The sequence below is a fragment of the Dama dama genome, chromosome 11 (assembly GCF_033118175.1).
Source record: "Dama dama isolate Ldn47 chromosome 11, ASM3311817v1, whole genome shotgun sequence".
NCBI classification, from domain to species: Eukaryota; Metazoa; Chordata; class Mammalia; order Artiodactyla; family Cervidae; genus Dama; species Dama dama.
The window spans coordinates 84,215,455-84,241,981 of NC_083691.1; the positions used below are offsets into that span (position 1 = coordinate 84,215,455).

At 40.3% G+C, this 26,527-nt stretch overlaps 1 protein-coding gene across 1 annotated transcript in view; it reads right to left on the reverse strand.

Moving 5' to 3' along the window:
• The window catches only part of VIT (vitrin), a 118,715-nt gene that overhangs the window by 75,932 nt on the left and 16,256 nt on the right, over nt 1–26,527 (reverse strand). Inside the window, exons 2-3 of the mRNA XM_061156308.1 lie at nt 17,185–17,254; nt 4,696–4,761 (exon numbers count right to left, since the gene is read on the reverse strand). Coding sequence (XP_061012291.1) covers nt 4,696–4,761; nt 17,185–17,236 — 118 coding nt within the window. The 5' untranslated portion in view covers nt 17,237–17,254. The remainder of the gene's footprint in view (nt 1–4,695; nt 4,762–17,184; nt 17,255–26,527) is intronic.

Sequence of the window (26,527 nt, forward strand, 5' to 3'; positions counted from 1 at the left end):
GCTTGGCCAGTCCAAAGAGTGATGGAGAAAAAATGACCTTCAAAGACTGGGAAGATGGGAGTGAGTGGGTAGGTCCCAGTAAGGGAAATGTCTCTGTTCCCTAACAGTTGCCTTGGGTGAGCATCACTTTGGGACTATACCTGGGGTGGTGCCCCTCTGGGTAGAACCTTAAGCGTGAGGCTTCCCCACATTTCCAAGATCCCACCATTTATGAAACAGGGGAGCTATTCAGCTTCTAGGAATAACATGGGTTTGGACACTGAACAGTGCAGGGGTTCTCCCTGAATGTTATAGATTGTACAAGGCTCCTGAGGACTGGAGCTGGGAGGGAGGAAGCCCACTAAGGAGGGAATTTTAATATTTCAGCCCTTGGCAACTGGCAGTTTGAAGTCAGACTTGATTTGATTTATAAAATGAGGTCATGTGATAAGCCAAGTGACAGAAGAAAATTGTACCCAATACAACTCTGTACATGACATCAAAATACTGGCCTCGAGTGAATAGTTGTATATGAGTGGGAGGAGCAGAACTAGTAAGAACTAGTTCCAGTGTTTTTATCTTTGCTTTCCCTTTTGTAAAACCCCCATGTGAGATTATTTTCAACATGTACTACCTTCTTGGTCCAAAGGTCTGCCAATGAAGCTGAGCAACATCCAAAGCGGTCCCTGGGAGGCGATGGGTAGACCAAAGAAATAGAAGGAAAAAGAATTGAGAAGAAAAAGAAATGAGAAAGCAGAGGAAGTAAGGAGGAGAGAAAGTGACAGTTACCTAAAGTAATAGTAACCCTCCGCAGAGACAGAAGAGATACACAGATGTGGCCCAAGGTCTCAGGCCAAGTCAAAGGAAGAAACTCCTTTTTTCTGTTTTCCCGCATTTCCTCTATTGTGCCACATCTCTTCTCTTTTATTTCCTATTTGGTCAGCCCTTGATTATCTTAGCACCTCATCTGCTTCTAGACAACAGATATTGGGTTAACCAAAAAAAGTCATTTGGGTTTTTCCATAAGATGGTACAGAAAAACCCAAATGAACTTTTTGGTCAACCAGATACTTCATTCCTAAATTCTGGCTAGTCTGGGACAAGGCACTGGGAAGGCATCTGGGCTTGAGCCTCACAGAGACCTGAATTTCAGATCTGGCTCTGCCAATCATGGCACCATGTCTGATCACTGGATCTTCAGGAGCTAAAAGTAGTTCTACATTCAGAGTAGGTGTCAGTACACTATCCATTGAGCAAAACTCTCAAATGACCTCCCCCTTGTTATTTTACCTTCAGCCCTCTGGATGGTGAAGACTTTTAGTCCTGAATAAACACTGGGGAGAATTGAGGGTGGGCTAGGAAAGAAATAGAGGTCCCTGAAAGAACCCATGGTTTCACATTTACATCTGTAAGCAGCCCTGATCTTATGTAGTCTAGTCCAGCAGTTCTCAAATTTCACCAGGCATCAGAGTGGAAGGTCTCCAGACTTCTGATTCTTGGATACTTACCTTCAGAAGGAGCTTAGGGCTCTCTGGGTATACAAAAGACATTCAGCAGCTACATGCACTTATCTTTCCTGGAGTTAAGAGAAGTTATAATTGTTCTGTCTTCCACTTCACTGTATAAGTTGATGTGAAATTCTGTCAAGACTTGGTAGCTACTTTCATCCTATCTGTAAACACGTGTCTATTTGTAATACTAACTCACTAATATATTTTGTTCTCTCTCTTCTCTCTTCATATATTTGGACAAAGGGATTTAGTTGCTTTTCCCTGGCGGGATTGTTTTACCTCCCTAACACAACCCTAACCATTCTACTCTTCTTTGAAAACCACCCTCCCAGCCCACACTGCTGCAGTTAGAGTTTCTCTCCCAGGAATTTACAATCAGGACTGAGAGACATGGTCTGCATGAAGCAGAGTTGGCGGGGGGGCGGGGGGCGGAGGGGGTGGAAGAGGTGGGGGCTTGGACAGTGAGGCAGATATATAGAGAGGATTAGAAGCAGCAATTCTTGAGGTCTTTCTGCCTGGGGTACAGTCCCAGTGAGTTCCATCTGCCCTTCCAGCCTTGGGTTCTGCGAGATACTTCCCGTCCTGCCAAAATCTCCTTTTTTTGCTTACGTAAATTGCCCTTGGATTTCTGCTAATTGAGCCTAAATAACCTGCACTGAAACAGTCCCCATTGCCCTCACGATGAACTGCAGATTGCTGGGCATAGTAACAAAGCTCTTTGTGATCTGATGCCTGCTTACCCCTCCATCTCTCATCTCAACACATTTGCCTCCCGCTCCAAACCTCAGTCATACTAAACTAATTTTTTAGCTCTTTCTGTTCTTTAGGCCTTGGAGATGCTTTTTTCTTTCTGTTTATAACACTCTTTTCTCTTCATGTTTGCCTGATCAATCCCTATTTGACCTTCAGATATCAGTGTTGGTATGTCACTTCCTCCAGGAAACCCTCCCAGATATGTAACGTTTTTCTCTATATTCTTGGAGCACCTTTAGTTCCCAAGGCCTAGCATTTATATAAGACATCACAGTTGCCTGGTAACTTGTCTTTCTTCCTCTCTAGATTTTGAGCTCTGTGAGGGCAAAGTTTGAGTCTGAATCACTGATGTATCTGAGTGTTTAACAGTACCTGGTACTTGGCTGGCACCAAATCAATACTTGTTAAATGAATGAATGATGTGCCTCCCTTGCTATCAGTCACCTGCCCCAGTGGCAGATTAACAACGTTGAATAGAAAAAATGAAAATTACTTTGGCCTCAAGCTATAGACTACAATTTGGAAATACTCCTGAGGTAAAGAATCAGATATCACCAGACTTTGGGAATATCCTGTTACTTTCATTGTATCTATCTTCCCCCCCTTTTTAATGACTGTGACAGAGTTTCTAATTAGAGAAAAAACTTCATGCATATATTGACTCAAAAGTGCTGTATCACTAAGGGAGGTTTTGTGAATAAGGTTAGAATTTAGCATATCAGAAATTCAATCCACTTGAGATCTCTCTAAGAGGTTTGCCCTTGGGTCGTTTAGCACAGACTTTTATAGTTACTAAGAACTGTTGTCATGGTAATCATGGAATCTTTCATGATTTTCGTATATGAGTCAATGAAGATACTGGAAACAACCCAAAGGAATTCATACTTGGGTGTGCATTTGTCTCCATATTAGCCCAATCACTGTTCTGAACACACATCTGCCCCTGGGCCAATTCTCTTGGCTCTCAGCCTTGACAGGAATAAATAAACAACTAATTCCTTTTTCCTATTTCAGTCTAGGAGGCTGTGGATGGCTGCCCTTTTGGTCTCCTTTCAACAGGAAGTCGTGTACAAACAGCTTAAAAGAACAGAAAAAAAAAATGCTTCGTGAAACATCTCTTCTTCTATTTCAGAATTTTAATGTTGCTGATTTCAAGGCACCTAAATCTAATGCCTAAACAGAAGTTTCTGTTGTAGAGAACACAGAACATTGGATGTACCTAAAGTCTTTTTTTTATGGTCCTTCATAAATATACCTTAATCCAAGCCTCCATCAAGTCTACAGATTCACATCCAGGTAGTTCAGTGTGCTCAGAATATTTGAGATTTTCCATTTATGTCCCATCCTGCTAGTTTCCCCTGCCCCAACATCTATTTTCTCTTCTTTCCTAATAATAGAACACCTTGCATTTAGGAGGCATGTAGATTCTTGAAATCAAGACATTTCTATTCTCCCTGAATGCTGGTCAATGGTATTTAAGTCAAAGTGGTGTATTTGACTTCCTGGACTTATCTTTAAAGGGAGTAAATATGTAACCTTCTTCATCCCTTCCTACTGACTGGAATGTGGTCATGCTGGATGGAGCTGGGGTAGCTATTTTGGACAGTGAGTTGAGAACCATGTTGGGAAAAGCAGAATGGCAGAATAGAAGGAGTGTGGGTCCCTGAAGATTGTGAAGCTTCCATAAAAGCCTAGATTATGTTCATAGGAGAGAGAAAGGAACTTCAGTCTTATTAAATCTATGGTTGTTTTGGATTTTCTGTTGTCTAATCTTAACTAGAAGCCAAAAATGAAATTAATTATTCCTCTTTTCACTGATGGGGTGTGAAATTTTTTGTGAGATTACCCACTGATCCCAGGGCATGCTGGAAGATAGGCAGCTTTGCATTAGCCAGATTGAATTTTCTGATATGGGGAGTTGAGACAGTATTTCCATGGCAGAAAAATGCCTACTTCAGATTAGTCATAGAGACACAGTGTTGCCTGGCTTTGTATGTACATTTTGAATTTTTCTAATATAGTGAAACATATCTATCCTAAAACAAGAACTTGTATTTCAAACACTTTTTGGAAAAAATAGATAACAAATAATGGACTTCTCTGATGGTTCAGATGGTAAAGAAACCACCTGCTAATGCAGGAGACACAGGAGACATGGGTTCAATTCCTGGATCAGGAAGAACCTCTGGAGAAGGAAATGGCAACCCACTTCAGTATTCTTGCCTGAAAAATCCAATGGACAGAGGAGCCTGGTGAGCTACAGTCAAAAGGATACTACAAATCATCACTAATTAGTCTGAGTGCAAAGTAATTGAGATAAGAAAATAAAACCCAACCCCAAAACAAAAAAAAAAAAAACCCCAAACTTTCCAAATTAACTGAGACAAGTGTGACAGTCTTCCACATAGGAGACACAAGTCTTGTACTAGTGAGGAACTGCAGCTTTACTTACTGAATTTGGGCCTTTTCATTTTCTTCATCATTTCTTGATTTGAGTGTATTCCAGTCACCAGCAAAACTAAATGAAGAAAATGCAAAAAAATCTAATCAGTATTATTTCACGAAATACTTCCTCTCTTTTGACCTTTATACTTGTTTCAATCACATGTTGAAATCGTCTCATTAATAAAACTAATTTCCCTTTATTTTATGCTTGAGGAAAGAAGATGTATCATGTGTGCTTTTCTTAGCCTCTGCTGAAAGGGCCTTTCCAAAATACCTCTTGGATGTCTGTCCTTTGTTTTGCTGTCTCTAAATTTCACCACACCAACTCCACCATATTTACTTTCCAAAGACAGGAACCTAGGTCTAGAGAAGTCGGCTGATTTGCTTGGACCCAGGAATGAGTGATAGAGGCGAGATGAGCACCCAGGCCTTTCCTGTGGTCTTTCTTCTGTTCCACACTAAGTTTCCTTTGAGCCTTGGGTTTTTAAAATATAACATAGACTGTTTTTTCCTTATTACTGAAATAATAGGTATTGCTGGTAGAAGAGCATAAAAAAACGCACAAAAACAATACTACAGAAAATATAGATGAAAGCAAAAGTGCAATATTTTCAGGCTTTTTCTGTATGTGTGTATTCATATGGGTACTTTTAAACAAACTTTTGATGATGCTTATACTGTTTACAAGGTGTCATGAACATACTGGTTTGGCCAAAGAATTCATTGGCGTTCTTGATACCATCTTATGGAAAAATCCACATGAACTTTTTGTCCAACCCAATATTTCTACTTAAAGATATGTAGAGACCTTTTTTTCCCCGGTCATTCAATGTTCCTCCCATAATAATCTTAACTGCTTGCAAAATATTGCAGTGCACGGATGTATCATAATTTAGCCAACCCCTTATTTAATATAAATAGCTTCCTCTTTGTGTGGATTTCCTGTTATTTCCTTAAAATAACATTCCAAATACAATTTCTTGTCTGAAAGATAAGCCCACTTAAATTTTTGACATATATTATGAAAATTTCTCAGAGCAATTTTTTATTAATAATGTCTGAAAATTCTCATTCCTCTGTACCTATGCTAATTGTACTGGTAAACAGAAAAGCACATTTTTTCTTTCAAAAGGCTACTCAGTCTCTATTCTTATTCCTTCCTCTCCAGGAATTCTTCTACCTTACCTACCCAAAGATGGTACTGCTGTAACTTGCTTCCATTTTAGTCACTCTTTTGAGAAACCCATTTTCTGGGTGGAGTTGGGATTCTGGAGGTGAACATGAGTCAGTAGAATAATTAAAACAGGCATTTTACTTCCTACTTTATGTGCTTTTTAAAACTTTTATGTAACAGAACATAGATGCTTGATTAAGGCATAAATCAGGACTTAGGAATTCTTTAATTGGCAACTATCTTTGAAGGAAAAAGTGGCAATGTCACCAAGTGTTGATTAAGAAAAATTTTATATATCTTATGATTCTCTAGCTAGGCTGTGCCAGTGATGTACCTCATGAATTATCCCCAGTTCTGACTGTTTAGCACTCGTTGAGGCCTGGACAGTTGACATACCATGTCCTGCAAGAACAGAACCATAAAAGAGAACTGAGTGAAAACCAAAAGTCTAGCCAAGCAGAATGAAGGCAGACATTTTTTAGGTGTTATTTACTTCTGGGGTTTGGGTGGGTGTGAGTGTCCTGGAGGTCTGATTTTTATAGTAGCCTCTGTGTCATTTAACTTATCCAAAGACCGCATCTTCATTTTATACACAAAAATAAATAGCTAGAATTCCAGAATTAAAAAAAAAAGGATAATAAATATATAGAAAAAATGATGCAAGTTAAGTAGAAAGAGCTAAATAGTAATAAATTTGGTTATCAGTTCTTGGTGGAAAACCAAGTTCTGTCCTTCTGGGGCTGTGTGCCTGTGGCGAGTGGTTTATAAGTCTCAGTATCATTAGGACTATAAATATTTCAGTAAGACCACCCCATCACCCGCTTTTGCTCACCCAAGACCCTCCAGGCTGAAAACATGCAGAGCTGGGTTCGGTTTTACAGCAGTGGTTAATAAAGTCATTATTTTCAGTGGTAGACAGAGGCCCTCCCCTCAGCATAGATGCTTGTTAATTAAAGCTGCCCAGAAACCACTCCTCAAGGGATGGGCTGGTCAGTAAGGTAGTGAAAATGCTTGTGCCCTGAAGCAAGTCTTCATTACTCATCATTAGGGCCCTTCTTGGTACCTTGGAATTGCAATGGAATTCTATTGCATGTAGAATTGGGGTGAGAGGAAAATCTGTCTTGTATTCCTGTTCATAGGAACAGACAGAGCACAGAGATGGATGTCTGATGCTCACTTCAAAGTCAAAGCAGGACACAGGTCTGAAAGCACTTGCCTGGGAGTAGTTAGTTATCTGGCCACTGAGGCCATTAGAATCTAGAGGCTTTGAGGAGATCAAGTCTAGAGTCTGAAGTTCTAGGGCAATCATGATTTACCAACTCTGCAACAGTACTTCTCAGTTTTAAAAAATTCAGTGTTCCAATTTTGATTAACATGAAAAGTTCTCACCTTTCACTAGTCATGCTTGACATTTCAAAACAAAGTAAATATTTAAAATTATTTTTTCAAATAAAATTTTTCCTCTACTTCTCTTTCTCTCTAATGTGGCCATCAGGATGGTTAAGATGTCTGAGGTGCAATTGCTTAAAACTTCAACAGTTTAAATACATTATCATCCAGATAATTTATAGAGAAAACACAAATGAATTAGCTTGAAACAATGTTAAATCTCATTAATGATTAAAAAATGCAGGCTAAAGCAAAATGACATTATATTTTCTCATATTGTGTGCTGAATATTGAAATCAGGATTATAGTTATTCCTGGTGTGGATTTGGGATTAGGGCAGTCTAGTACATGGTTAGTAAATTCTGAGCAGGTAGAGTCATCCTGGAAAGCCATGGGCAGTACATTTCAGTAGCCTTAAAAACATTTCTATTTTTTGTCCTAAAAATATATATACCAGGTAATATATCCCAAGTTATTGCCAGAAATATCCAACTAGGATCCAACTAGTCCATCCTAAAGGAAATCAGTCCTGAATATTCAATGGAAGGACTGATGTTGAAGCTGAAACTCCAATACTTAGGCCACTTGATACAAAGAGCTGACTCATTTGAAAAGACCCTAATGCTGGGCAAGATTGAAAGCGGGAAGAGAAGGGGACGACAGAGGATGAGATAGTTGGATGGCATCACTGACTCAATGGACATGAGTTTGAGTAAACTCTGGGAGTTGGTGATGAACAGGGAGGCCTGGCGTGCTGCAGTCCATGGGGTTGCAAAGAGTTGGACACGACTGAGCGACTGAACTGAACTGAATCAGAACTATAGACAAGGATTTAAATTTATGTAAAAGATGTTCATTACAGCATTATTTCTTTTCCTTTCTATCTTTTTTTTTTCTCAGCTGCACCACACTGCATGCAGGGTCTTAGTTCTCCTACTAGGGATAGAACCTGTGCCTACTGCAGTGGAAACAGTGAGCCTAAACGGCTGGCCCACAAAGGAGGTACCAGAGCACTGTTTCTAATAGCAATCTGGGAGTGATGAAAGGTTGAGCATGTCCCAACAGTAGGGGAATCCTAAGATGCTGAAGCTGACACTCCAGTACTTTGGCCACCTCATGCGAAGAGTTGACTCGTTGGAAAAGACTCTGATACTGGGAGGGATTGGGGGCAGGAGGAGAAGGGGACAACAGAGGATGAGATGGCTGGATGGCATCAGCGACTCAATGGGCGTGAGTCTGAGTAAACTCGGGGAGTTTGTGGTGGACAGGGAGGCCTGGCGTGCTGCGATTCACGGGGTTGCAAAGAGTCGGACACGACTGAGCGACTGAACTGAATGAACCGAAGTATTTATCAGGGCTTCACAGGTGGTTCAGTGGTAAAGATTCTGCCTGCCAAGCAGAAGAAGTGGTTTGATCTCTGAGTTGGGAAATTTCCCTGGAGATGGAAATAGCAACCTGCTTCAGTATTCTTGGCTGGGAAATTCCATGGGCAGAGGAGCCTGGTGGGCTCCATGGGCTCCGTACAGTGCATGGCACAAAGAGTCTGACATGACTTAGCGACTACAACAAGCAAAGCATTTATTATGAATGATGTGTAGCAGAAGATTAAATGACCTGGAAAGCTCTAATCGTAAGCTTGATTCTGACAAAATTAGAACATATACAGAGAGAAATACCTGGAACAAAAATATCCCAAAATGTTAATAATGGTGAAATTATAATTCCTATTTTATATTTTCTGTGTTTTTCCCATTTTAAAGTATATTTCTTACACATATATATACACACACACACATATATATGTATATTCTATATTTTTTGTAGAATGTTTCTTTTCTCATTAGAAAAAGACAATGGTTCTTTAATTTGGTCATATTGATATCATATTGATGTAATAATGAAAAATGCTTTCTAAAACATTAGCACGGTTAATAGGCACTTGTGTTCCTCTTTTCCTGTTGGTAATAAATTATAATCAGAATCCATTTACATTCAAGGAAAGACATGAAATGCCATAACATCTAGCCAGTGATCAAATTAGCAAATACTTCAGTTCAGTTCAGTTCAGTCGCTCAGTCATGTCCGACTCTTTTTGCGACCCCATGAATCGCAGCGCGCCGGGCCTCTGTCCATCACCAACTCCCGGAGTTTACCCAAATTCATGTCCATCGAGTCAGTGATGCCATCCAGCCATCTCATCCTCTGTCGTCCCCTTCTCCTCCTGCCCCCAATTACTCCCAGAATCAGGGTCTTTTCCAATGGGTCAACTCTTCGCATCAGGTGGCCAAAGTACTGGAGTTTCAGCTTCAGCATCAATCCTTCCAATGAACACCCAGGACTGATCTCCTTTAGGATGAACTGGTTAGATCTCCTTGCAGTCCAAGGGACTCTCAAGAGTCCTCCCCAACACCACAGTTCAAAAGCATCAGTTCTTTGGTGCTCAGCTTTCTTCACAGTCCAACTCTCACATCCATACATGACCACTGGGAAAAACCATAGCCTTGACTAGACGAAACTTTGTTGACAAAGTAGTGTCTCTACTTTTTAATATGCTGTCTAGGTTGGTCATAACTTTCCTTCCAAGGAGTAAGCGTCTTTTAATTTCATGGCTGCAATCACCATCTGTAGTGATTTTGGAGCCCCCCAAAATAAAGTCTGTCACTGTTTCCACTGTTTCCCCATCTATTTCCCATGAAGTGATGTGGCCAGAGATGTCATGATCTTAGTTTTCTGAATGTTGAGCTTTAAGCCAACTTTTTCACTCTACTCTTTTACTTTCATCAAGAAGCTTTTTAGTTCCTCTTCACTTTCTACCATAATGGTGGTGTCATCTGCATATCTGAGGTTATTGATATCTCTCCTGGCAATCTTGATTCCAGCTTGTGCTTCTTCCAGCTCAGCTTTTCTCATGATGTACTCTGCATATAAGTTAAATAAGCAGAGTGACAATATACAGCCTTGACATACTCTTTTTCCTGTCTGTAACCAGTCTGTTTTTCTACGTCCAGTTCTAACTGTTGCTTCCTGACCTGTATATAGGTTTCTCAAGAGGCAGGTCAGGTGGTCTGGTATTCCCATCTCTTTCAGAATTTTCCACAGTTTATTGTGATCCACACAGTCAAAGGCTTTGGCATAGTCAATAAAGCAGAAATAGATGTTTTTCTGGAACTCTCTTGCTCTTTCAATGATCCAGTGGATGTTGACAAGTTGCTTTCTGGTTCCTCTGCCTTTTCTAAAACCAGCTTGAACATCTGGAAGTTCATGGTTCAGGTATTGCTGAAGCCTGGCTTGGAGAATTTTGAGCATTACTTTACTAGCATGTGAGATGAGTGCACTTGTGTGGTAGTTTGAGCATTCTTTGGCATTGCCTTTCTTTGGGATTGGAATGAAAACTGACCTTTTCCAGTTGCTGCTGCTGAGTTTTCCAAATTTGCTGGCATATTGAGTGCAGCACTTTCACAGCATCATTTTTCAGGATTTGAAATAGCTCAACTTGAATTCCATCACCTCCACTAGCTTTGTTTGTACTGATGCTTTCTAAGGCCAACTTGACTTCACATTCCAGGATGTCTGGCTCTAGGTGAGTGATCACACCATCGTGATTATCTGGGTCGTGAAGATCTTTTTTGTACAGTTCTGTGTATTCTTGCCACCTCTTCGTAATATCTTCTGCTTCTGTTAGGTCCATACCATTTCTGTCCTTTATCGAGCCCATCTTTGCATGAAATGTTCCCTTGGTATCTCTAATTTTCTTGAAGAGATCTCTAGTCTTTCCCATTCTGTTGTTTTCCTCTATTTCTTTGCATTGATCGCTGAGGAAGGATTGCTTATCTCTCCTGGCTATTCTTTGGAACTCTGCATTCAAATGGGAATCTTTCCTTTTTTCCTTTGCTTTTCACTTCTCTTCTTTTCACAGCTATTTGTAAGGCCTCCTCAGACAGCCATTTTGCTTTTTTTGCATTTCTTTTCCATGGGAATGGTCTTGATCCCTGTCTCCTGTACAATGTCACGAACCTCCGTCCGTCCATAGTTCATCAGGCACTCTATCAGATCTAGTCCCTTAAATCTATTTCTCACTTCCACTGTATAATCATAAGGGATTTGATTTTGGTCATACCTGAATGGTCTAGTGGTTTTCCCTACTTTTTTCAATTTAAGTCTGAATTTGGCAATAAGGTGTTCATGATCTGAACCACAGTCAGCTCCCAGTCTTGTTTTGCTGACTGTATAGAGCTTCTCCATCTTTGGCTGCAAAGAATATAATCAATCTGATTTCGGTGTTGACCATCTGGTGATGTCCATGTGTAGAGTCTTCTCTTTTGTTGTTGGAAGAGGGTGTTTGCTATGACCAGTGCGTTCTCTTGGCAAAACTGTATTAGTATTTGCCCTGCTCCATTTTGTACTCCAAGGCCAAATTTGCCTGTCACTCCAGGTGTTTCTTGACTTCCTACTTTTGCATTCCAGTCAACTATAATGAAAAGGACGTCTTTTTGGGTGTTAGTTCTAGAAGGTCTTGTAGGTCTTCATAGAACCGTTCAACTTCAGCTTCTTCAGCGTTACTGGTATTGAATGCTTAATATGTATCTAGAACTTTTATAAGAATGACCCATTCTAGCCCACCAACTTCCTGTTCGATCCCTTAGTGCCACTCAGGATACTAACTCAGGTGGTGTTAACAAGGACTCTCTCCTTGACCAATTTTATCAGGCTCCTCTAAGCCCTCTTCTCAATGATGCTTTGACCTTGGGCTGTGTCTGTCCTTGTAGGGCCTCCATCATGTGGTTTTAGCAAGAATCTTGTTCAGAGAGAATCTTCCACTCTTGATATCTGATCATTCTGGTCTACCTTTAGCAAGAACCCTGTCTAGTCAGTTTTGCAAGAATCTCCCTATTCTCTTGTTATCCTCTCAGCCTTTTCCATTCCCTGACCTCTGCAACCTGCTCCTTGGCTATAAATCCCCATTTTTCCTTGTTGTATTCGGAGTTGAGCCTCGTATAACACTGTCTCTCCTTTCCCCTCTCGCGGTGGTTTCTGATTAAAATCTGTTTTTACTGCTTTAAATACTGTCCAGATCTGGTTCTCTTTAACAGAGTTCACAGTGCCTTCCTAAAAACTGATTTATAATGCAGATCATTTTAAATCAGCTCAAATTTCCCCTATGTTTCGTTTTGGAGTTGCATATTCAATGAAACATCTACTATCAAATACATCAGAGCTCCAGGGCAGAAACAGGACAACTTATTCTCTATAATCACATAAGTCAATAAACTATGCTTCAGATCACTGAATATTGAAGCTGGGAGGAGCTTTGGAGGTCATTTTTTTTATTTTATAGAAAAGAAACCAAGGTCAAGATTGATATCTTGGCTAAATCTGCTGTTTTGGAGGTGGTGGGGACAGAAGTTGGAGCCAGAATGCACGTTTCTGGTGCAGCCTTAGGCTTTTTAGGCTCCTTTCTCCCCATCAGTGCAGCTGTTGATTTACGTGGTGCTCTGATGACAGTTGGCAGCATTAAATTCTGCTACGTCATAAATTTACACATATTTAGAGCAAACATGCTAGCTCTGATATATATCTGTTAAACACTTAATTGACATTAATTTAGAGGGCTTTTGGGGGATCACTGGATGGTTCTGTGTGATATGGTAATTTATTATAAATACACATTTTGGCCTTTTGGCCAAGTTCCTGGCTAACAGCTCCCTAAACACCTGGAATATCCTCAGTGATAAGAGCAATGGAAGCATCTTTTGTTATAATATTTGATTTCTTGTCCTCAGTTCCTGAAATCAGAGTCATAAAGGTGAAATGGATGTCTTGTTACTCATAACAAGCCCCTTTCAGTTACAACTGTTTATGTTAATGAGGTGGCTTTTGAAAATCCCTGAAGATGATGGAGCTGGTTGCCAGGGGAACCAACCCAGAATAGAGGGTTGGAATTTATTCCCATCTCCTGATTTCCCAGGAGGAAAGAGGGGCTGCAGGTTGAATCAATCACCAATGGCCAGTGAGTTAATCAATCATGTCTATGTAATGAAGCCTCCATGAAAATCCCAAAAGAGGGGGGTTCAAAGGGTTTCCATGTTGAGAAACCAGAGCTCTTCCATGTGCCACTGTGCTGGGCCCAAATTCCATGCGGACAGAAGCTCCTTTGTTCAGTACCTTGCCCTATGTGTCTCTTTTATCTGGCTATTGATTTGTATCCTTTAATATCTTTGTAATAAATTGGTAATCTAGTGAATAAACTAGTTTCCTGAGGTCTGTGAGCTGCTCCAGAAAATTAATCAAACCCAAGGAGCAGGTCACGGGAACCTCTGATTTGTGGCCAATCTGTCAGAAGAGCAAGTGAGAACCTGACTTGCAGTTGGCATCTGGAGTGTGTGTGTGTGTGTGTGTGTGTGTGTGTGTGTGTGTGTATGTGTATGTGTATGTGAGAGAGACTGAGCCTTTCCCTGTGGAATCTGATGCTATCTCCAGGTGGATGGTGTCAGAATTGAACTGAGTTGTCGGACACCCAGCTGGTGTTGAGGAATCACTTGGTGTGGGGGAAAAACTCACAGAGAGGAATTGTGGTGTGCAGACTCAGACTCAGACTCAGACTCAGACTCTGAAACCTGAAATATCCAACATCCCTGAGAGAATACTTTATTTGGCAATGTTTCTTGAGTGCCTGTAAGATGTGCTGAGGACTTAAAATGCAACAATGAGCAAGACACAGCTCCTGCGCTTGGTGATGCTCAGTGAGTGTCAGGGTAGCAGACTCCTGATGAGGTGAATACAATATGATGAGCTTATAATCAATACAGGGCTCCAGGGAAGCTCGCAGGAAGATGGTCTTATCAATTGGAGGGCAGAGGAAGCTTCCTGGAAGACTGTTAGGATGTGTGGGGGTGAGAGGAAGAATATTCTAGGACAGGGAACCACATAGTCAAAGTCCGGGAAGTAAATGACTCAACTTTCAGGGGAATGAGAGGATCAGCACATTCCAGGTCCCTGGAAGCCAGGATTGAACTCTGTGATTGAGAGGAGAACAGGAAAGGATGGAAAGAGCCATATCAGAGAGGCCTTGTCAGCAAGCAAAGTGCTTTAAGAGGCCTGGGCTCCACCGTAAAGACAAAAGGAAAACATTGAGTGTTAAATCAGGAGAGTGGAATCAGATACGGGCTTTAGGGAGATTAATCGGGGTGTGGTGGAGAATGAGTTGGATAAGGATGTGGGACAGGGAGGCTGTCACGGTACTGAAGGGGGTTATGGGGAACTTGAGAGAAATGGTCCTGGGATGGAGACAAGCAGATGCATAAAAAGATGGTAGGGAGTGGGGCATGTAAGGACATAGAGAAAGAACTTTGTAATAGGAATCTCCTTTTTCCACTTTGATTTCTTACTTTTGGGATGAGCCAACCCTGAGCAGAAATGGATTTTGCAGAAGGGCAGGTCAAAGAAGGACAGTCAAGTTCTTCTTGGTCCACAATGTGGGGGACATGGCAAATGGGAACTGGCCTCAGGGTTTCTGTTTTGTTCTGTTTGTTTTACTGTGGCTAAATCCTTCCTATTCCTGACCTCCTGCCCTACCTCCATCCCACCATGTCCACCTCTCCTAACCTACAGGTTAGTACAGGGGACACAGATGCCTCTCAGAAGGGCAAGGTGGGAACAAAGGACCCTGTGCTCTTAATGTGAATATTCCTTGCTAAGTTAGTGGTGGAGTCAGGACAAGATTCCCCTAGCATCCTAGCCCAGTCTCCTACCAGCATGCCAGGAATCCCCTTACCTTTCCAGCTGTGTCACCTTTTTCTCCTCCAGTACTCAGTTCTGCTGTGTAGACTCCCTCTGCACAGACCTTGTGCATTCTGAGTGTATTATGGGTTGAATTGTGTCCCTTCCCTACTTACTACATTCATAGGACTCCTACATTCATGTTGGACTTCATGTTGAAGTCCTAGCCCCCACAACCTCAGAATGTGACCTTGATTGTAGATAGAGTGGTTGCAGCTGTAATTAGTTAAGTTAGGATGAAGTCATGTGTGGGCTCAGTCGTGTCTGACTCTTTCTGACTCCATGGACTATAGCCTGCCATGCTCCTCTGTCCATGGAATTTTCTGGGGAGGAAAATGGAGTGGGTTGCTATTTTCTTCTCCAGGGGATCTTCCTAACCCAGGGATTGAACCCCTGACACGAGCATTGGCAGGTAGATTCCTTACCACTGAGTCACGGGGAAGCCCAAAGATGAGGTAATACTGGGCTCCTAATCCAATAAGACTGGGGTTATAAAGGAGGAGATTTGGATATAGATACAGACACACTCAGAGGGATAACGCCATGTAAAGGTGAAGGCATAGATTGGGAATGCCAAAGATTGCCAGCAAACTACCAGCAGCTAGAAGAGAGGCATAGAACATATTTCCTTCTAAGGGAATTGGCCCTGCTGACACCTTGATTTTGGACTTCTAGCCTCTAGAATTGTGAAAGAATAAAATTTCATTGTTCTAAGACACCGAGTTTGTGGTATTTTGTTATGGCAGCTCTAGCAAACTAATACTGTCTAAAAGGCCTTTGCACCCTTCCCTGGTAACAGCATCACAATGGCCTATAAGATCACTCTGCCTGACACAGAGTGGTCACAGTCCTATACGGCCAAGATTAACAGAAGATTACTCTTGGGCTGAGTGCCAAACCCATCATCACTTTTCTTTCTTTCAGCAGGCTTACTTGTTGCTCCTTAAGGGCCTACCCCAAATTGTGTTCTCTGGTGATAAGTTTAAAGGATTTCATCTCCTAAAGTATGCGTTGCCAATGGTACACCTAGATAGCAAATTGCAAAGCAGAGACATTACTTTTTCGACAAAGGTCTGTATAGTCAAAGCTATGGTTTTTCCGGTAGTCATGTATGGATGTGAGAGTTGGACCATAAAGAAGGCTGAGCACTGAAGAATTGGTGCTTTTGAACTGTGGTGTTGGAAAAGACTCTTGAGAGTCCCTTGGACAGCAAGGAGATCAAACTAGTCAATCCTAAAGGAAATCAGCCCTGAATATTCACTGGAAGGACTGATGCTGAAGCTGAAGCTCCAATGTTTTGGTCACCGGATGCGAAGAGCTGACTCATTGAAAGAGACCCTGTGTGTGTGTGTGTGTGTGTGTGTGTGTGTGTGTGTGTGTAAGTTGCTCAGTCATGTCTGACTCTTTGCGACACCATGGACTATACAGTTCATGGAATTCTCCAGGCCAGAATACTGGAGTGGTTAGCCTTCCCCTTCTCCAGGAGATCTTCCCAACCCAGGGATCGAACTCAGGTCTCCCACATTGCAGGCAGATTCTTTACCAGCTGAGCCATAAGGAAAAGACCCTGATGATGGGAAAAACTGAAGGCAAAGAGGACAAGGGAATGACAGAGGATATGATGATTGGTTGGTGTCACCAACTCAATGGACATGAGTTTGAGCAAACTCTGGGAGATAGTGAAGGACAGGGAACCCTGGCCTGCTGCAGTCCATGGGTTCACAAAAAGTCAGACTCAGCATCTGAACAACAACAACAAGGTCACGTCAGAGATAAGAATTATTTTTTTTTTTTGAGAAATTAAGAAATAAGGTTCCTAAATTCAGAATCTGTCAATATACTTTATCTGAACTACTTGCCAGTTGCTGAATAATATACACACACACAAATATGTGTTTATGTATGTATTCTTAATATCTAATATGTAGACATACATCTGCAATATATACTTGCTTTATGTAAAAAAAATATAGACATACATCCTAAATGTAATCTACATTTAACATTCTCAGTTAAACATCTCTCCAAAATGTTTATCCTAAAAAGATACACTGAACTGTTTATATGCTCTGTCTTGGATTAAACCTCTTGGCAAGAGTCTTTGGACATTAGGAGAATGTTAAAAGCGTATCCAGATACACATATAAAAGTACTTACCAAGGAACATTTCAATAACAGATGCCTTCATAGTGAGGACAACAATCCCCATAAATATCAAAATGGCACCCTAGAGAGGAAGAAACAATAACATCATCGTGTTTCAGCCAGCAGTTCTGAATTGCATGCGCAGAGTGTAGGGAGGGGCGGCCTCCTTTTGCATTGCCCTCTGGAGTCTTAAGATTTCAAGCTGTGGCTCTCTGTAAACAACGCATGGAGATGGCGGAGGTCAGCTGTCGTGGTACCGAGAGAGGCTCTTCTCAGAAAACCCATTCTAGCCGCCAGCCTCCTCTTCTTCAGAGATGTGGTCTTAGACTAAAGAGGAAATAATTCCACAATTTCCTGGATACGTTCAACCAGTCTTCCAATTAGGACAAAAGTCACACTTATGGCATTTACAGAACACTTTTAGATTACAAACTGTTCTAGATTACAAAAGCAATTCATTCACTGTTTTTTCAATAAACATTTACCAAACTCCTATTATATGCCTAGTGATGAGTTTATAAAAGTTGAATTAATAAATAGTTCTGCTCTTAAAAGACACAGCTTGATAGAAGTGAGAAAATGTATGTGGACAAAAATGACCCTAACATTAGAGAGTGTGCAGGCCCCAAAAGGGAGAATAAGGGGAGTTTATGGACCAGTAGCTCTCAAACTTAGCCACATATTAGTATCATCTGGGAGTTTTGGAAGGCCCTGATGCCCGGGCTGCATCTCAGACTAAATGAATCAGAATCTCGAGAGTGGGATCTATCTAGGCATCAGGCTTTTTCAAAACTCCATAGGTAATTCCAATGTACAGCCAAGTTTGAGTGATTTAGAACAAGGCTTCCTAAAACTTAATGTACATATCTGGGGATCCTGTTAAAATTCAGATTCTAATCCAGAGAGCTGTCAAGAAGTCCCCAAGAATTTTAGAGGAAAGAGAGATTATGTCAGCTGTGGGAGTAAGAGAAAGTCTCGTGAAGGTGGCAGCAATTGGGTTAACTCTGAGAGATGAAAATAGGAGATGAAGTGGCTCCAAGTTGAGGTGAACAGCATTTAAAGATGCTCAGAGGTTGGAAAGCACAGTGGATACAAAGATGCTGTTGATCCATAGAGGTTCCAACTTCTCCTAAGACTATGAGGAAACCTTAGGTTATTCATACCACCATTAATTGAATGAAAACTGTGCATACTATATTGTCTAGAATCTGCACAGCAAGCAAAGTAGCAGATTTTATGATCCCCGTTGAACAAATGAGGAAACAAAGGCTTACAAAGGTAAATTAGAGGTTACACATATGGTAACCAGGCAGTGAGTAGGATTAGAATGGAGGTGGCAGTCGGTGGGAAGGATCTACCCTGGGCTTAGGCCATATGGAAGAATATGGTCTATAGAGAATTTAAAGACTTAAAGTTGGTCTGCTCTTTATTATCCTTTTAAACTAGCAATTCTAAACAATGTCAGTGATAAAGCTCTCCTCCTCTCTGGGCAGATGGCCCCCACTGTATTCACTCCCCACCCCCTCACCTCCCGCCTGCCACTGCTGAGTGGCTTTTAGGTTTTAGCTGGCATTCATAACTCTACCCCCTGCTATGTCCACTGGTGTGCTAGGAAACCTGCTGTCTGGAAAAGAAGTTCTGATTTAAAGCATTTGTCAATATCTATGGCATAAATCCTCCCACCATGGGTGATTCTGAAGTCACCAAAGTGATGTCACTGCCTGGAGATTTGGAAAGAGAAACACAATCTGGTACTAGCTAAGTCTAGAGCAAGCATATAATTAATAAATAGATGCAATTCTGTGCAGAGTTTATTAACAAAAAGCAGTTATTAGATTATAGCTAGTGTAGTAATACAAGCACTTGATACTATCAACTTAAATAAAAATGGTAGCTGAAAGGCTTTATTACAAACAAATTTAGGCAGGAAGAGTAACCTCAAGCAGAACTGTCCCTTTGCTAATTTCCAGCGACAGCTGTAATGTGTTAGATTTCCCAATTAAGGTAGTTGACCACTAGCTAAGTAAAAGGAAAATGTTTTTTTCCTTCAAAATAGAAATAACCATACCCTGTATATGATCGGCAGTTTGATACTTAATTAGCTGAGTTGTATTTTGGAAATAATGTGATAACAAGTAAAATTTTTTTTTTGTCTTTTACTAGTTTGAGAAGATGCAGATCAGCTCACATGTTTTCAGGCTTAAAATTCTAACTCTCCTGTTGGGATAAATGCAGTATATTAATCTGCTTCCTGACCCACCTAACTAGCTTCACCAATTGGCTGTTGCCATCTGGCACTGGACTTTAAAAATATTTTTTATTAATTAATTTTTTCATTGAAGGATAATTGCTTTACAATATTGTGTTGGTTACTGCCATACATCCACCATGAATCAGCCAAGATATACATATGCCCCCTTCCGCTCCCACTTGAATCTCCTTCCCACCTCCTACCCCATCCCACTCCTCTAGGTTGTCACAGAGCACTGGTTTGAACTCCCTGACTCATTCAGCAAAGTCCCACTGGCTATCGATTTCACATATGATAATTTATATGTTTCCATGCTACTTTGTCCATTTGTCCCACCCTCTCCTTCCCACAGTGTGTCCACAGTCTGTTCTCTATGTCTGCGTTTCCACTGCTGCTCTGCAAATGGGTTCATCAGTACCATCTTCCTGGATTCCATATATATGTATTAATATACAATATTTGTTTTTCTCTTTTTGACTTCACTTTGTGTAATAGGCTCTAGGTTCATTCACCTCATTAGAACTGATTCAAGTGTATTCCTTTTTATAGCTAAGTAATATTCCATTGTGTATATGTACCACAACGTCTTTGTCCATTCATATCTGTCAATGTACATCTAGGTTGCTTTGTCTGTGAGTCATTCTAGATTTCTCTTTCTCTTGTCCTGCACATCTTTTCCATCAACCAAGACTGTTGACTCTACGTTCATAATTTATCCAGACTCTGACCACTTCATCCTATCTTTACCATTCCCATCTGGTCCAGGCCATGCCCCCTCTCACCTGGATTAAAGCAATTAACCTCCTAACTAGGCTGTCTCCTTCTTCCCCTGCAAACTGAAGTCCACACAGCCGCCACTGTGGTCCTCTTCAAAGCAAATCAGTTCACGGCATTCCTCAGATCAAAACTTCCGTGGTTCTCTATCTTAGAAGAAAAGCCAAAATCCTGGCAAGTGGCTCAGGACTCCATGAGATTTGGCCACCTTTGGCCCTCTGACCTCTCTTCCCTCCATTCTCCTTCTCACTTACTAAGCTCTGGACACACTTCTCCCTTCAGGGTCTCTGCTGCTGCTGCTAAGTCACTTCAATCATGTCTGACTGTGTGACCCCATAGATGGCAGCCCAAAGGCTCCTTTGTCCCTGGGATTCTCCAGGCAAGAACACTGGAGTGGGTTGTCATTTCCTTCTCCAATGCATGAAAGTGAAAAGTGAAAGTGAAGTCGCTCAGTCGTGCCAGACTCTTAGTGACCCCGTGGATTGCAGCCCACCAGGCTCCTCCGTCCATGGGGTTTTCCAGGCAAGAGTACTGGAGTGGGGTGCCATTGCCTTCTCTGCAGGGTCTCTGCACTTACTGTTAACTCTACCTGGGTGGCCTTCCCCCAGATCAGAACAGGGTTTACTCCCTCATTTCTTTCAGGTCTTTGCTGAATGTTATCTTCTCCTGAGATTTCCCCTAATCACTCAGCTTAAAATTGCAATCCCTCTCCCACCCACCATCAATTGGCACACCCTACCAAGTGGTGCAGGTGCTAAAGAATTCACTAGCCAATGCAAGAGACGCAAGTTCAACCCGTGAGTTGGGAAGATCCCCTGGAGAAGGAAATGGCAACCCACTCCAGTACTCTTGGCTGGAAAAATCCCATGGACAGAGGAACCTGGCAGGCTATAGTCCATGGGGCCCCAAGAGTTGGACATGACTGAGTACCACCAAGCATCATCCTTTCCCTATTATCTTTTTTTTTTTTTCCAGTCACTTACCACCTCTAACATACTCTGTACTTTGCTTATTGTATTTATTTATTGTTTGTGTTCTCCACTGGAATGCAAGCTCCATGAAGGCAGAAATTTTTATTTGATCTTTTATGGGCTTGATAAATATATTGAATCCATGAGTGAGTAGTTAGGGCTCTTTCTTTTCCCGAGGAAATTAAGAAAGGAAACAAAATGAAGACAATCTATGAATACTCTAAAAGCTACTGAATTGTATACTTCCAGAGGTGTATTTTATGACGTGGATTGTATTTCAATAAGCATTATGAATAGTCAACAAAGGGAAGATGGAATTGCAGAGAAAAGGGCTCTCAGATCTGTCCTACAACTTAAGAAGGCATGGTAGACCTGACCTTCACACAAAGGAGTGGATGGATAAAAAACAACAGGATTCCAGGAAACATACTAACCCCAGAGGAAATATCCCACAAGTGCTGACTCATCAGTGATGGACCGCAACCAGAATCACTTTGGTTTCTTAGAATCAGAATGTTCTGAGGTTTCTTTCTTACCACTGCATTTTCTCTCTTTGCTTGGCTCATTTATTCCCACATTTCAAGTGTAAATATGCCTTTTGAAATGTGTGAAAAAAATTCAAACCCTTTCTTAGCCTTTACAGAAATGAGATAAGGATGACCACCAGTATTGTTCAACAGTTTCTGCAGGCAGTTCAATGTCAAGGAGCTGTGGGATACACAGCGATGTTGGAAACTTACTATCTCATGTGCTCACCAGGTTTCTAGCAAAAACAGAATAGAGGTTTCCAAAAGAATGAGTTACTGATTCATAGATTTATAAATTGTGAGGTGTAATATAGAGTTCTGAATATGAAGTTCTGGTAAGGTAAAGGAAGGCTGATTGTGAGATAAAAGTATGCATAAATAGAGTAGCCAGCCACTTTAATTAAATCTCTTGCTGCCCAGAATTGGAAAAGAGCCCATCATTGGTAATAAATAATAATGCCACCTTATTTTGTGTGGTTCTTCAGTGTTTTTCTCCCATTTTTTAAAAAGTATGATAAAATACAAAAATGTAAAATTTATCTTAACCATATTTAAGTGTACACTTCAGCAATATTAAATACATCCATAAAATACTATCATCACCATTATCCATCTCAAGAATTCTTCTTGTCTGTAAAATTGAAACTCCAGATCCATTAAACAGTAACTCCCCATTCTTCCCCTTTCCCCAGCTCCTAGAAACTGCCATTCTAGTTTCTGGCTCTATAATTTTGACTATTCTAAGTACTTCATATACAGTATTTTCTTTTTGTGACTAGCCTATTTCAAATAGCATAATGTTCTTAAGGCTCACTCATATTGTAGCATATGTCAGAATTTCTTTCCTTTTTTTCGGCTGAATAATTCCATTGTAGGTATATACCATATTTTCCTCATCTATTTATCCACTGATGGACACATGGGTTGCTTTTGTGTTTTAGTTATTGTGAATAAAGCTGCTATGTACACGGGTGTAAGAATATTTGAGACCCTGTCTTCAATTCTTTTGTGTCTATACCCAGAAATGAAATTGTTGGATCATATGGTAATTATATTTTTAATTTTTTTTTATGGAAACTCCATACTGTTTTCCAGAGTGGCTGTAGTACCTTACGTTCCCACTAACATGTGGACAAAGGTTCTAGTGTTTCTACATTTTCCCAGCACTTATTATTTTCTGTTTCTTTTGATAGTAGCAGTGGTAGTGTTGGTTGCTTAGTTGTGTCTGACTCTTTGTAACCCCACGGACTGTAGCCCACCAGGTTCCTCTGTCTATGGGATTCTCCAGGCAAGAATACTGGAGTGGGTTGCCATTCCCTTCTTCAGAGGATCTTTCTGACCCAGGGATCGAATCCAGGTCTCCTGTATTGCAGGCAGATTCTTTACTATATGAGCGACAGGGAGGTCATCCTAATTGGTGTGAGGTGGTATCTCATTGTAGTTTTGATTTGCATTTCCCTAATGATTAGTGATGTTGAACATCTTTTTCATGTGCTTATTGGCCATTTGTACATCTTCTTTGGAGAAATGTCAGTTGGAGTCCTTTGCCCAGTTTTTTATTAGATTGTGTTTTGATTGTTGTTGAATTTTAGAAGTTTCTCTATACTTTCTGGATACTAATCCCTTACCAGATATATGATCTGCAAATATTTTTTCCCATTTGATAGGGTTGTCTTTTTATTCTTTTGAATAGTATTATTTGGTGCAGAAAATGTTTAAATTTTCATGAAGTTCAATTTGCTTATTTTGTTCTTTTGTTGTCTATGCTTTTGGGTGCCATATTCAAGAAATCATTACCAAACCCAACGTTGTGATGCTCTTGTCCTATGTTTTCTTTTAAGAGTTTAATAGTTTTAGGTCTTACATTTAGATCTTTGATCCACTTGAGTTAATTTTTGTATATGGTATTTGGTAAGGGTCCAACTTTTTTCTTTTGTGTGTGGATATCCACTTTTCCTGGCACCATTTGTTGGAGAGACTGCCTTTTCCCCACTGAATGGTCTTGGCAAGAAAACCATTTAACCATATATATATAAGCGTTAATTTGGGGGCTCTCTATTCTGTTCCATTGGTGTGTATGTCTGTATCTATGCTAGTCCTACAACGCTTCTCTTCTTTTTCAAGATTGCTTTAGCTATTCAGGGTCCTTCAATATTCCATATACATTTTTGTATTTTTTTCTTCATTTCAGCAAAAAGTGTCATTGGGGTTTTGATAGTGCACTGAATATGTAGATTGCTTTGGATAGAATTGATATCTTAACAATGCTAAGTCTTCCAATTCATGAACATGTGATGTTCCCACTTGTTTATACCTTCTTTAGTTTCTTTCAGTAATTAATGTTCTATAGTTTTCATTATACAAGTCTTTTACTTCCTTGGTTAAGATTAATTCCTAAGTATTTTATTCTTTTTGTTACTACTGTAAATGGAATTGTTTCCAAAATTTCTTTTTCCGATTGTTCATTGTTAGTGTATAGAAATGCAACTGACTTTTGTGTATTGATGTTGGATCCTACTACTTTGCTGAATTCATTTATTAGTTCTATAGTTCTGTTGTGGAATCCTTAGGGTTTTCTACATAGAAGATCACATTATCTGCAAACAGAGGCAATTTTATTTCTTCCTTTCCATGTGCATAGGTTGAAGTGGACTGTATTTTTACTTATTTTTCTTGCCTAATTGCTCTGGCTAGAACTCCCAGTACTGTGTTGAACAGAAGTGGTGAGAGCAGGCATCTTTGCCTTTTTCCTTATCTTAGAGGGAACACGTTCAATCTTTCACCATTGAGTATAGCATTTGTTGTGGATTTTTCATGTATGGCTTTTATTAGGGTGATTTTGCTTTCTCCTCTATCTAGTTTTTTGAGCATTTTTATCATGAAATGGTGTTGAATTTTGTCAGGTGTTTTTTCTGCTTCAATTGAGATGATTGTGTGATATTTTTCTCCTTCATTCTGTTAACATGGCATATTATATTAATTGATTCTTGTGTATGTAACCATCCTTGCATTATAGGAATAAATCCAATTTGGTCATGGTGTGTAATTATCTTAATATGCTAGTGAATTCAATTTGTTAATATTTTGTTGAGGATTTTTTGCAATCGGTGTTCATAAGAGATATTGTATCAATATGGGAAACTGTGCTTTCCTTTTCTTGTAGCATCTTTGTTTTGGTATCTATGTAATGCTGGTCTCATAGGATGAATTAAAAAGTGTCCCATAATTTTCAGTTTTTAGAAAAAGCTTGAGAAGAATTGATATTAGTTCTTCTTTAAATGTTTAGTAGAACTCACTAGTGAAAGCATCAGGTCCAAAGCTTTTCTTTGTTGTAAGATTTTTGATTACCGATTCATTCTCCTTACTAGTTATAGAACTATTCAGATTTTCTATTCATAGTTTAGTCTCAGTAGGTTTTGTGTTTTTAGGAATTTGTTCATTTCATCTAGATTATCCAATTTGTTGGTGTACAGTTACTCATGAAAAAGGTTAAAGTGTTAGTTGCTCAGTTGTTTTTCGACTCCTTGTGACCCCATGGACTGTAGCCCTTTAGGGAATTTCTGGCCATGAAATTCTCCAGGCAAGAATACTGGAGTGGATAGCCATTCCCTTTTCCAGGGGATCTTCCTGACCCAGGGATTGAACCTGAGTCTCCTACCTTGTAGGTGGATTTTTTACCATCTGAGCCACCAGGTAAGTCCTGTTATTCATAGGACTCTCTCATAATATTTTTGCTGTATTTATTTTTAAATGAAAGATAATTGCTTTACAGTATTGTGTTGGTTTCTACCAAACATCAACATGAATCAAGTTTACCCAAGTCCCCTCCCACTTGAGCATCTCTCCCACCTCCCTCCCCATCCCACCCCTCTGATCTTTTTAATTTCAGTAGCAGTGGTTGCTTCAGGGAAAGAGAACTGGGCAAATGGTGATCAGAGATAGGAGCGCATTTTACAGTTTTCTTCCATTCAAATCTTTAACCTGTGCACATATGTTAATAAAACAAATTGATAAAATGATCTCTCTTGGGAAGACTTAACATAGACAGACAGTGTTGATACCAATGAGAAGCTACAGTAACCTCCGAATCCTCCCCTTGCTTTTTTTTTTTGCTCCAGATCACCTTTCCCTCTGGTTGGAAATGATCACCTTCCTAAAACACAGCTCTGACTATGCATTCACCTCCTCCAAATTCTTCACAGTCCATTCATCCTCTGCAGAATAAAGCCCAAATTCCTGAATGAACTTTTCATGAAATGGCCCAACTTATAATACTTTGCAAACCGTCTCACTGCAGGTCGCTTCTATAGTCCTCTCCTTTGACCCTAGCACACCTCAGACCTTTGGTCCTTTCTCTACACCTTGCACATTGGAGTCTTAGCTCATGCTCTTATTACTGTTCTTTTTGGAATATGTTACCATCCCTCATCTGCCTCTCAAGCCTGTCTGTTTTTCACGGTTTGCTCATGGGCCACTTCTATTTAAATCTTCCCAATCTCCTGAAATCATAATTCATCTTCATTCATGCATGCATTTAATCATTTAAAAAAAATCATCTGTGTACCCTATGTTCAGCAGAGAGGAAGAAGGGTCAGGTTTTATCAAGTTGCTTTAGGTCTTCTAGAAACAAACTGCTGCATTCATCATAACTAGCATTAATTGAGCACATACTAAGTGCCAGTAATGTATTAACTCATTTAATCTTCACAACAACCCAACAAAGTGGGGGCTATTTCTTGCCTTAATTTGAAAGGTAAGGAATTGAAAGCATGCAGAAGTTAAGTGCTTTGCCCAAGGTCATAACCTGGAAAGAGGAGGAGTTGGAATTCAAA